Consider the following 13861-nt stretch of genomic DNA (forward strand, 5'->3'; position numbering starts at 1 on the left):
AACAAGCTGCTGGAAATATTCCTCAGAGATTTTGCTCCATGTTGTCATGATAGCATCACACAGTTGCTGCAGATTTGTCGGCTGCACATCCATGATGCCAATCTCCCGTTCCACCACATCCCAAAGCTGCTTTATTGGATTGAGCTCTGGTGACTGTGGAGGCCATTTGAGTATAGTGAACTCATCGTCATGTTCAAGACACCAGTCTGAGATGATTGAGCTTTATGACATGCTGCGTTATCCTGCTGGAAGTAGCCATCAGAAGATGGAGACACTGTGCTCATAAAGGGATGGACATGGTCAGCAGCAATACTCAGGTAGGCTGTGGCGTTGATGCTCAATTGGTACTAATGGACCCAAAGAAAATCTCCCCCACACCATTACACCACCACCACCAGCCTGAACCGCTGATACAAGGCAGGATGATCCATGCTTTCATGTTGTCTGAGCCGAGCATCCGAATGTGTCAGCAGAAATGGAGACTCATCAGAGCAGCAACGTTTCTCCAATCTTCTATTGTCCAGTTTTGGTGAGTCTGTGTGAATTGTAGCCTCAGTTTCCTGTTCTTAGCTGACAGGAGCGGCACCCGGTGTGCTCTTCTGCTGCTGTAGCCCATCCGCCTCAAGGTTGGACGTGTTGTGTGTTCAGAGATGCTCTTCTGCAGAGCTCGGTTGTAACGAGTGCTTATTTGAGTTACTGTTGCCTTTCTATCAGCTGGAGCCAGTCTGGCCATTCTCCTCTGACCATCAACAAGGCATTTGAACTGCCGCTCACTGGATATTTCCTCTTTGTCGGAGCATTCTCTGTAAACCCTAGAGATGGTTGTGAGTGAAAATCCCAGTAGATCAGCAGTTTCTGAAATACTCAGAGCAGCCCGTCTGACAGCAACAACCATGCCACGTTCACAGTCACTGAAGGGTTGGTTTAGTTGCAGGGCCATATAACAAGCTGATAAAATACATTACACCTATGGAGAGTCCTCATAAACAACTAAAGCCAATATTTGTGTGTGTATGCATGTTGTAGATGGTGAGGAGGAAGGTGTCCCCGTCTCCCTCCTCATCCTCCACAGACGTCAGTGAGGATCTGGACACAGACGAGGTGCTGAAGGGCTTCGACTTCCTGGCCAACACTGAGGACATGATGGAGGGACAGACACAGGACACTCCTGCTGCTGGAGACTGGGGTGAGGAGCGCGCACACACACACACACACACACACGTGCATACAAACACTCACTCGCGCATATGTGCACATGCACACACTAAATCAAACACACCCACACACTTATTCACACACATGCTTGCACAGACACATGCTCTCACTCTCTCTCTCTTACACACACACACACACACACACACACACACTCATTCACACTTGTTAAAATGCACACACTGACATATACACACACGCACATACACACATACATGTAAAATGCACACATCGACATACACACATTACATACACAGTGATTCATTCACACACACACACACACACACATGCAAAAATACACACACGGAAATACACACATATACACGTACACATATGCAAAAATGCGTGCACACACACGTATACATAAAAAATGCACACGTTACACATATACACATGCATGCACATACAAAGACACTCACTCACACACATACACACACACACACACACACACACACACACACACACACACACACACACACACACACACACGAAAGAGTGTTTTCTCCAGAGCATCCCATGGGCTCTGTGTTGGCCTGTGTGTGTGTGTGTGTGTGTGTGTGTGTGTGTGTGTGTGTGTGTGTGCATGCGCTGCTGTAACGTGTGTTCCTCCTCCTGGTGTAGAGAAGGAAGAGCAGAGCCCGTTGTGTGAGTCGTGGGACGTGGACGAGGGTCTGATCTCCAAACTGAAGGAGCAGTACAAGAAGGAGCGCAAGGGCAAGAAGGGGGTGAAGAGTAAGTGGGACAGAGAGACTCCGCCCGCCCGCCGCCTGCTCCATCCCTGCTCCATCACACACACACACACACACACACACACACTCACACACATTTATATATACAGTTGAAGTCAGAATTATTCGCCCCCCTTGGAATTTTATTTTCTTTTTTAAATGTTTCCCAAATGATGATTAACAGAGAGGAAATGTTCACAGTGTGTCTGATAATGTTCTTTCTTCTGGAGAAAGTCTTATTTGTTTTATTTTGGCTAGAATAAAAGCAGTTTTACATTTTTTAAACACTATTTTATGGTCAATATTATTAGCCTCTTTAAGCAATTTTTTTTCGATAGTCTACAAAACAAACCATCATTATACAATGACTTGCCTAATTACCATAACCTGCCTAATTACCCTAGTGAAGCCTTTAAATGTCACTTTAAGCTGTATAGAATTGTCTTGAAGAATATCTAGTCTAATATTATTTACTGTCATCATGACAAAGAGGAAATAAATCAGTTATTAGAGATGAGTTATTAACACTATTATGATTAGAAATGTGCTGGAGAAATCTGCTCTCTGTTAAACAGAAAGCGTGGGAAAAATTAAATAGGAGGCTGGCTAATAATTCAGGGGAGCTAATAATTCTGACTTCAACTGTATTTATATATATATATCTTCTCTTTGTAATAAATGCTGTTTTGAGTTAGAATCACAATCAGGTCAGACAATAGTATTCACCATCGTGTGAAATTTGAATTCAAATATTTCCCAAGGGCTGTTCAGCGGATTTCTTTTCTCTTTGCCATGATGGGAGCACATCATATTAGACTAGATCAGTGGTCCTCAAACTTTTTTCATCAAGTACCACCTCAGAACAAAATTGTCTCTCCAAGTAGCACCATAATGAGCAGCATTGAAATACAGTAGCGTAGTAAACCCAGTAAAGCAGCTACAGTTCTGCACAGTTCAAAAAAGGTGGCAGATTAATTCCTATTATTGAGAATGTTTATTATTGTCAGCCACTTTAAACATAAATAGTCTGAACGTCAACACTGTACTGTGCTTATAAATAAAAAAAAAACTGAAAACGTCAACATTTAAATTAAAATGTGTAAAAGGTAAAAAGAAAAGTGCTGTACTTAAATGTAAAGTATTAACATATAGTAGCCAATTCATCAACACCTGAAAATGTTGCCTGGACCTCAGAAATATAGGCTATATGTCATATAATGAATATTATTATATATATATATTCAAATATAAATCATTTTTGATCAATTTTGAAATATATGTAGCATGTACATATTACATATTTGATTCCTCCGTGTACCACTAGAAAGAAGCCTGCGTACCACAGTTTGAGAACCACTAGACTAGATATTCTCTTTACTGGCTGCCCGTGCATTTCTGGAGACTATTGAAAAAATAAGCTTAAAGGGGATAATATTATTGACCTTAAAATGGTGTTTAAAAAATTAAAAACTGCTTTTATACTCTAGCCGAAATAAAACAAATAAGACTTTCTGCAGAAGAAAAAATATTATCAGACATACTGTGAAAGTTTGTTTGCTCTGTTAAACATCATTTAGGAAATATTCAAAAAAGAAAAGAAATTCAAGGGGGGGGGGGGGTGGGGGCGAATAATTCTGACTTCAACTGTACATATATATATATATATTACCCCACAGTCCAAAGATGTGCGGTTGGTGAATTTTGTAAGCTAAATTGTCCGTAGTTTATGTCCTGGTCCTCCAGATTGTGGTTGAGTGTTGGGCTAACAACCCACCTCCTAAAAATTTGATGTTACGAAACACCAATATGGTGTGGCTAATAACCAGAGTATATTAACTAGTTAATGCAATATATATATATTATATAATAATTGTATTATCTTTTTAATTTCTAAATGTGTTTGGTGACTAAAATATTATTTTAATAAATATATCAGCTTAATAAATCTGTTTAACGGCAGCAAAATACCCTGACTATATTCACTAAGAAAAAAGGAAAATATTCATTTTCAAAATGGGCTGTACTCAATTATGCTGAGCACTGAATATATATTATAATGATATCGTATTGTTTATATCATCCCAAATTGTACATATTAATGCAATATTTGTTTAATTGTCAAAAATTATGCAAATGCGAAATGTTAAAGTGCTGATATTTATTAATATGAACTAAAATTGATTTAATGTTGAATACATTTTTAGTAGAAATCCTTTTTTGATCATATTAATTACAAATAATCTAATTAATTTATTTATTTAAACCTTTTAAAAAATTATATATATATATATATATATATATATATATATATATATATATATATATATATATATATATATATATATATATAATATAATTAATTATAAGTTAATATTTATTAACAAAAAGACTGAAAATATTATATGAACTGATCATGTTTGATGTCTGATTTTGTGTGATTCACTAATTTATATGTTCATTATTCAAAATTATTTAAAAAAATAATTAAATACCAGCAGGTCTTGAGGACATCTTTATAAATGATCCAGTAGAGATAAACGGGTTCATCACTAATATCCTCCAATATATCTGTTTAATTTCTTCCTCCTCTAAGAAGTCATGTGTAATTTTGACTGAAAGCTGCTTTCTTCAGCTCCTCCTGTGTGTGTGTGTGTGTGTGTGTGTGTGTCAGTGTGTGTGTGTGTGTGTGCATGCGTGCGCTGCTCTTTTCTTCTGTTCTGCAGGATTATTCAGCTGTTTCTCTTACTGACACTGTTTCTGTTCTTCTTCTGCTCTTTTCTGTTGCTCTCATTCTGTTTTATATGCTGGTGCTCTGGGGGTGTGATTTACTGGCCCCACCCTCTGTCAGTAGTGGGTGTGGCTATGAGTCAGGCTCCACCCCATTTCCTTGTATGGTTGTATGACAGACTGCACAAGACTCTGCTTACTTTCAAAGTTGTCACCTTCTCAGATTTTTCCTCTGATTTGTTTCCAGTTTTTCATTTCTTTGCCATTTCATCCTGACAGATTGATTATCCTGCTAATCCCCATCTGAAAACTGTCCACCTTGGAGCATGAAATCAATGTTAAAGCAGTTTATTTATAAAGCTGAACTGTGAGATTAACCTGGCCCGTGACCACTTTTGAGGAGAGGGACATTGCTTAATTAATTTTTTGTTTCTAATTGTTTAATATTTAGATGCCTAGTTTATTAAAGCATATATGAATAGTGAAAATAATTGCATGATCTATTAATAAAAGATTATTTTATTTGTATATATAGCTTAATTTATAAAATATTTCATATGTTTATGCTTATATTTCTGTTTGTTTTATAGTGGAATATATCTGTATGGTTTTTTAAACATTTCATTTTTTTAATACATTTCTTGATGGATTTGTTTATCAAGATTATTTATTTTGAGAGTTATCTGTCCATTTAATTAAATAAAAATCAATGAAATTAAAAAAAAAATGGAAATTTTTTATTTAAAAAAATGGAAAAAATCAAATTAATAAGTGGAAAAAATAAATAAACAAAAATGGGAAAAAACAAATTCAGAAAATAGAAATATTAAATGATATAATGGAAAAATTAAACAAATTTTCAATAAATTAAATAAATAATCATACTATACATTCAGTGGATATCTAAATTTAATTAATTAATTTATTTTTTATTGCATTAAAATCTAGAAAACAATGCAAGTGTATTTAATTATTTAATGTGTTTAATAATTTAATTATTTAATATGTTTTTAAATTCTAAAATTCAGGCTATTTAAGTTTTGTTTATAATTTTACACTATTTAAATTTCAATACATTTTCATAAAATTCCCTATTGTTGGTTGCCAAAGTTTTCTTTATATTTAAATGTTTTTATGCTTCTGGTTTATTGGCTGTAAATAACTCATGCTCAAAGGTGAACACATTGTTGTTATGTTGTTGTTGTAACTTACAGAAGTGCAGATGTATTATGGTTGTTGTGTGGTGTTTGTAGGGCCGAACCGCTGTAAACTGCAGGACATGTTGGCTAATCTGCGGGATGCAGAGGATCTGTCCTCTATCCAGCCTCCGGTGGCTCCACCGGCCCGGCCCAGTTTACCCCGACTCAACGAACACCAGCTGGGACGCACCGACGAAGGTAAATCTCTCACAAGACACCATCACATTACAAAAATCAAGATCTTGTCATTAGTAAACTACTCTTTTTTTTTTTAATACTTGTAATCAGATTACAGTTACTTTTGATGAATTACATGATTACATATTATTACATTTATTGTTGTTCATTTTAAACCTGCTGCTTGTTTCGTTTTTTTTTTCAGCAGAGGGTTTTATATGGGATTAACACTGTTTTCGGCACTTGTATTGTTTTGAAGATATTAGATGAAGTGATATTACTGTGAATTTTCAATATTGTTTGTTTGTAATCTTGCTGTTTTTTAAATGCACTTAATATGAAGTGAATGTTTTAAACTCATCAGCTGTGCTTTAGTGTTATTGAGTGTTACTCTCAGCAAACACTAACAGCGAGGTTCATTAGTGTGATTATTGTGAAGTATTAACTGTTCATCATTGCACTTTAATCAGATGATGTTGAAACTCTTGATGATGATAAACAATGATTATCCTGCTTTGATATATGTGACTTCAAATAAGGTTAACACAAAAGTAAGGAAGATAAATAAGTTACATCTAAATGTAATCCTTAAGTAATCTACAAAAGAGCGCAAAAGTAATCTTAATGTAATCTACAAAAAAGCACAAGAGTAATCTAAATATAATCCAAAAGTAATCTACAAAGGTAACAAAAATAATCTAAATGTAATCCAAAAGTAAATTACAAGTGGCACAAAAGTAATCTAAATGTAATCCAAAAGTAAATTACAAGTGGCACAAAAGTAATCTAAATGTAATCCAAAAGTAAATTACAAGTGGCACAAAAGTAATCTAAATGTAATCCAAAAGTAAATTACAAGTGGCACAAAAGTAATCTAAATGTAATCCAAAAGTAATCTACAAAGGGCACATAAGTAATCTAAATGTATTCCAAAAGTAAATTACAAAGGGCACATAAGTAATCTAAATGTAATCCAAAAGTAATCTACAAAATAATTTGAGTAATTTTAGAAAGAGCACAAATTTAAAAGTAATCTACAAAGGGCACAAAAGTAGTCTAAATGTAATCCAAAAATAAATGACAAAGGGCATAAAAGTAATGAAATGTAATCCAAAGGTAATCTACATAGGGCACAAAATTAGTGTAAATGTAATCCCAAAATAAATTAAAAAGAGCACAAAAGTAATCTAAATATAATCTACAAAAAAACACAAAAGTAATCTAAATGTAATCCAAAAGTAAATTACAAGTGGCACATAAGTAATCTAAATGTATTCCAAAAGTAAATTACAAAGGGCTCAAAAGTAATCTAAATGTAATCCAAAAGTAATTTACCAAATAATCTGAGTAATTTTAGAAAGAGCACAAATTTAAAAGTAATCTACAAAGGGCACAAAAGTAGTCTAAATGTAATCCAAAAATAACTAACAAAGGGCTTAAAAGTAATCTAAATAGAATCTACAAAAGAAATCTAAATGTCATCCAAAAGAAATCTACATAGGTCACAAAAGTAATCTAAATGTAATCCAAATGTAATGTACAAAGGGCCCAAAAGTAATTAAATATAATCTACAAAAAAAGCACAAAAGTAATCTAAATGTAATATAAAGTAAACACAAAAGTAATCTAAATGTAATCTACAAGTAAATTACAAAGGGCACAAAAGTAATCTAAATGTAATCCAAAAGTAATCTACAAAAAACACAAAAATAATCTGAGTAATCTTAAAAAGAGCACAAATGTAATTTATATGTAATCTGAAAATCATCTACCGAAGAGTACAAAAGTGAGCTAAATGTAATCCAGATTGCATTAGCATGACTGTCGTCTCATGTGTGTGTGTGTGTGTGTGTGTTGTTGTACAGTGGAAGCGATGACGTTTCCTCCGTCCTCTGGAAAGTCATTCATCATGGGGACAGATGAGGCTCTGGAGAATGAACTGGGTCTCGGAGAGCTAGCCGGACTCACAGTCGCTAACGAGGCCGAGAGTCTGTCCTACGACGTGAGTTACTGACACCATAAAAACATGTTCATCAGCAAATAAACAGTGAAAAATAAAAATATCACACAAATATTTGATGAAAGCTGATGCTAATGTGAGATTAGAGTGTGTAAACGTGGGCTGTGCATTTAAGTGTGTTGTGTTGTTCTCAGATCACTAATAATAAAGACGCGCTGAGGAAAACGTGGAACCCCAAGTTCACGCTCAGGAACCACTTCGACTCGATCCGCGGGCTGGCGTTTCACCCGGTGGAGCCGGTTCTGATCACCGCATCTGAAGACCACACGCTCAAGATGTGGAACCTGCAGAAGACCGCGCCCACCAAGAAGTCAGTGCCGTTCAACACTTCTGTCCATCTTTTATTATTCATTTCCTTCATTTTTCAGTGGTCATTCGTAATTTGCAATAGTCATTTGATAGTTTTTGTTTTCTGCGTTAAAAAATAACAGTAAATAAATAAATAAATTTGTGAACAAACCAAAAATTTAACTCAACACGAAACAGTTTGAACTTGTACATGTCTGAAATGGAATAGCACATGCTTAATCCTCCACTCCCCCCACTCTACATCAGTGATGAATAATAATAATAATAATCCATAACAATAAATGAATAACGGCATTTTCATTAGAGTTTGTTTTGTACAGTGTGTGTGTGTTGTGATTGCTGATGTTGTGTGTGTTTATTTCAGGTGTGCAGCTCTTGATGTGGAGCCCATCTACACCTTCAGGGCTCACAGGTCAGTGTTCAGCTGTTCTGTGTCTCTGCTTGGTCAGAGGATCCAGCACTAGTGTGTATGTGTGTGTGTGTGTGATTGCTCTGCTCTGATGTGTGTGTGTGTGTGTGTGTGTGTTGTTCAGAGGGCCAGTGCTGTGTGTGGTCATGAGCTCCAGTGGAGAGCAGTGTTTCAGTGGTGGGCTGGACGGAACCATCCAGAGCTGGAACACTCCAAACCCAAACATCGACCCCTACGACTCTTATGGTACGGTCCACTGCTCATGCTAAACATTCCCCTGCGGTAAAACATCAATAATCAAATATACAAATGTGCTCATCAATATTTTCTACATTTGTTTGTGTGTGTGTGTGTGTGTGTGTCTCTCTCTCTCTGTGTGTGTGTGTGTGTGTGTGTGTGTGTGTGTGTGTGTGTAGAGTCGTCAGTGTTGCGTGGTTCTCTCAGTGGACACACAGATGCGGTGTGGGGTTTGGTGTTCAGCTCTGCTCATCAGCGTCTGCTGTCCTGCTCTGCTGACGGGACGGTGCGGCTCTGGAGCGCTGCAGACACAGAGCCTGCCATCGCCTGCTTCAACACAAATAAGGGTACACACACACACACACACACACACACACACACACACAGGAATAGACCTAAAATAATCAATTACTGCACTTCAATTTACAAAAATCTCTGTTTTTTGTGTTGTATTTATGAGGGGGTTTTGATGGATGCTGATGACTCTGTGACTTCATCATTGTAAACACGCCAAATTAATAAATCCTAAATTTGTTATTTGCTTCATATGAGAGAGGTTTTTTAGGTTTTCTTTCTTTTTTATTTATGAATTATTTTTAACTGCCATTCTTGAAATTAATTATATATATATGTATTCTAAATGTAAGCTAAAAGTAAATAAAGAATAAAGTATCACACATCAGTTCACAAAAAAAATCTATATATATTTTTGAGAGATACGGCTGGATATCAGCACTGGTGGGAGGCTGCTACGAGTGTAAGATTGCGTTTATACAACAGTTCGACAGCACAATCATGTATATAAATAAAAAAAATCAAACACAGAGCTTCTAAAAACCCCTTTATATTAGGAACTACTTTCTTCCGCCAATTCATTCACATCTGCAGCTGACGTCAGAACAGCAGAAGCCGTTTCGGGGTGAGCTCTCTGAATAGTGAATAACACAGTTGTTGATGACGATGCAGCGGGTTTTGTGTGGCCGATGTGTACCAAAGTTGGCAACCCGGGGGTGTTTGCAGACTGTACCAAAGAGAGGGGTGGGTGAAATTACGGGAGTTTTCCGGAAAAAATAAAAAACGGGATGGTTGCAGGAGATTGGTTTGAAATACGGGATACTCCCAGGAAAGTGTTGAGTGTTGGCAGGTGCGTTACCAGTTTAATAATGATTTGATCTGCTGTAGTTAGAAATCAGACTGTTATAATCTTCTAAGCAGTAGGGATTATTATGCAGTTCTGTCGCCATCTTGTGGATAGAAAACGTCAACCGTCTTTGGTCTACTACACTACGGCAGGCTAAAGGCCGCCAACGAGCTCTCTCAGAAATTGTGAATATTTTAAAATAGGCACTAATCTTACAAATAAACTGCATAGTTGACATCTAAACAACTACATTCTCCACTAAAAAGCCTCAAAAGTACATGATGTTGTCTAACAGCAGTCATATTTGTTAAACTGTCGAGTGTCTCTCTGCTTGTTGCTGGCTGTATGTGGGCGGAGTAATACACAAAGGGTAAAGAGGCTGTACGGGTGCTGATATTACTTAAATATCTCACGGCTATCAGCCAATCAAATTCGAGAACCAGACAGAACTGTTTTATGTATATATATCTTCTTATATATGTGTATATAGTATGTATTTATATATAGTCAAGCCTGACATTATTCATCATTAACTTAAAGTTATTTTTATATAAACAGTAAGTTCATTTTTGACCATAAATGACCCAGGCTTCTCTCAAAAGATAATAAGACAACGTACAAGAGGCATCATTGTGGAAAAAAAACATATTTCTCAACTTTTATTTACATCTGAATAAAAACTTTAAGTCAGAGTTTGCCAGGGGTGTGGATAATAATAGGCGTGACTATATAAATATATATTACATTGTGTTGTATTGTTGTATTACATTACAGTATAATGTAGTGTTGTGTAAATAAGCAGATGTGTTGTGTTGTGTTGTGTAGAGCTGGGCGTGCCGTCATCAGTGGATGTGGTGTGCAGTGATCCAGCTCACATGGTCACGGCCTTCAGCAACGGCAGGACGGGAATCTACAACATGGAGACACGACAACTGATCCTGGAGCTAGAGTCTCAGAGCGCAGGAAAACCTGGTACAACACACACACACACTCACTCACACACACACACACACACAAACACTCACACACACACGCTCACACACACACGCACACACACACACAAACACTCACACACACACGCTCACACACACACGCACACACACACAAACACACACACACACACACAGGGGAGAATTGGGGGCCCTTGGCAACTCCAGCCATGAGGCCACGTCCTAATGCACCCTTACTATGTTGATTTAGTTATTATTTATTTTGTTGTTCTTTTAATATTACTCAGTCTTCTTTTCTGTTTTATCTTAATGCAGTCTTTACATTTTGAATCATTAGTTTTCTTAAAATCAATTCAAAATAAAAAAGGAAATATATATATATTTATTTATTTATTTTATTCTTTATAAATTTGCCTGCTGGACTGCTCCATAATTGGAGGTGATGGATATTTTATTCTATAATGTTATTATTGCGTAACTTTACATTATTATAATACTAATATATTTTAGTGTATATTAAATAATATTTAATGATGTAAAAAAATCACTCACTATCCAAAATATGATATATATAGATGATATCTTGTTGACTGCGCGCGTGTGTGTGTGTGTTTGTGTTCAGATGCGCCGTGTCAAATCAATAAAGTGCTGAGTCACCCGACGCTGCCCATCACCATCACCGCTCAGGAGGACCGACACATTCGCTTCTTCGACAACAACACCGGTAACACAGCAAAAACACACACTCACACTTTACTCCACAATCTGCTGCTGTTGTTGTTTGTTTGTTTTCATTGGTGGTCAATAGCCCCTTTCACACATACAGACCTTTCTGGAAAATTACCGGTAAATACGGCAAACAGGCTCTTTTTGAAAATACCAGTAAATTCATTCTGGCTGTTTTCCCGGAAAGAGAAGTTGTTAGATTACCGGTAATTTGCCGGAATGCTGCGCTGTGTGAACACAGAAGGAAGATTGAGGGAAAGAGCGCGTGCACGTCTAGAACGTGCTGACCTGAGACGTCTATTTTAGCCAATCAGAACAGTCAGACACATTCACGTGCGCGCAGTTTATGAGAATAAAACCCTTTGAATATTTTTCCAGACACATTTAGCTGATACAAATTAGTCAGATAACGTTTATATGTTCATCTCAATGCCAACCGTGTAATTAATTATCGATAAGATGCTTATTGACCTTATTTTAAATTCGGAAGTGCGCCTGTTTTCGCGATTGTCTTGGAACTTGTGATTCAGTCGCCTATGGGAGAAATGACCCGGAATAATAAACAGCAGAAAACGGTCAAACTACTTGCTCTACAAACAAATGTTTGCATGACTATACAGACCAAGCAGAATAATATAATTAGGAAATATCAGTTTGCAACAAACAGCGAAACAAGCAGTTTTTAACGTCTAAAAATGAGTGAAAGTGAATGAGAGCGGAAGAATTAAGCCAAAAAGATTCAAATGGCTGCGGCCGCTCATACACAGAAAATAAGGTGAATAATAAGCCGTTGTTTGTTTACTTTCAAGCTTTACTTCCTTTAGTTGCTTGACGTGTCGGATGTGCCCATGAAGGAGTGAGCGCCAGCACACACACATATCCTGTACATCTCGACATGTGAAAGTGTTCCTCTATATGTTTTTGTTGAAGTTTTCCACAACACTGATCCTCCACAGAGTTTGTGATGTGGTCAAATGTTTACTAACACAAGCGCAGCCGTTTACAGCTCATTTCTGGTTAATGATGTCTGAATTTACCGCTATTCTGGAATGAATGTGTGAATGCTCTTTCCCGGAAAAAATCCGTAACGTCCTCGTCTGTGTGAACAGCACTTTTTTAATTTAGCGGTAAAGTCGTTTCGTAGCGGTAAAGCAGAAATTTTTCATATATTTACCGGTATCACTGTGTGAAAGGGGCTAATAGTGTTGCCAGTCTTTATGTAAGATTTGTGTTTTTGTTTTTTCTTCATAAGTGAGAGGTTTTATGTCATAAGGTCCATTTTTTGGCTCACAATATATTCTAAGATGTTAATTTCCAAAATCTGAATTCTGAACTTTTTATATATGAACTTTTATTTCTCACAAGAACAAACAAAAAAACTCCTCTCTTTTCAAAAAATCTTCTTTCCTTTAAACGGAATTAGGGGAAAAATATTGAGGAGAGCTAATAATTCTGACTTCAGCTGTACTTATAAATGTGATATTTATACATATATATTCCCAGAGATGGGTTGCAGCTGGAAGGGCATCCGCTGCATAAAAACGTGCTGGATAAGTTGCCGATTCATTCCGCTGTGGCGACCCTGGATTAATAAAGGGACTAAGCGTACAAGAAAATGAATGAATGAATGAATAAATATATATATATATATATGTGTGTGTGTTAATTCCTGTTTGTTTGTGTGTGTGTGTGTGTGTGTGTGTGTGTGTGTGTGTGTGTGTGTGTGTGTGTGTGTGTGTGTGTGTGTGTGTGTGTGTGTGTGTGTGTGTGTGTGTGTGTGTGTGTGTTCAGGAAAGCTGATTCACTCTATGGTGGCTCATCTGGATGCTGTGACGAGTCTAGCAGTGGATCCAAACGGACTCTACCTGATGTCTGGCAGTAAGTGCTGCAGTTTATATAATATATATATATTATATTATATTATATGACATTATATTACATATGCCACAGCCAGATGACCCTGCAGCCCGAGAGCGGTTACTCACTCACTGAAGCTGAGCAGGGCTGAGGCTGGTCAGTGTCTGGA

At 36.7% G+C, this 13861-nt stretch overlaps 2 protein-coding genes across 7 annotated transcripts in view; one reads left to right on the forward strand and one right to left on the reverse strand.

Moving 5' to 3' along the window:
• Nucleotides 1-13861, reverse strand: part of tomm20b (translocase of outer mitochondrial membrane 20b) — a 575852-nt gene that overhangs the window by 202225 nt on the left and 359766 nt on the right. The window lies entirely within an intron of this gene.
• strn (striatin, calmodulin binding protein) overlaps nt 1-13861 on the forward strand; it is a 104990-nt gene that overhangs the window by 84222 nt on the left and 6907 nt on the right. For 3 of the 6 annotated variants that reach the window (XM_087272862.1, XM_087272861.1, NM_001080642.1), the window contains 11 exon segments: nt 1027-1186; nt 1834-1944; nt 5921-6064; nt 7909-8045; nt 8198-8373; nt 8737-8784; nt 8906-9027; nt 9198-9365; nt 10985-11131; nt 11732-11833; nt 13627-13713. In XM_087272862.1, coding sequence (XP_087128988.1) covers nt 1027-1186; nt 1834-1944; nt 5921-6064; nt 7909-8045; nt 8198-8373; nt 8737-8784; nt 8906-9027; nt 9198-9365; nt 10985-11131; nt 11732-11833; nt 13627-13713 — 1402 coding nt within the window. 6 annotated transcript variants of the gene reach the window in all.

This window comes from Danio rerio, chromosome 11 (genome assembly GCF_052040795.2).
Source record: "Danio rerio strain M-AB ecotype USA chromosome 11, GRCz13ab, whole genome shotgun sequence".
NCBI lineage: Eukaryota > Metazoa > Chordata > Actinopteri > Cypriniformes > Danionidae > Danio > Danio rerio.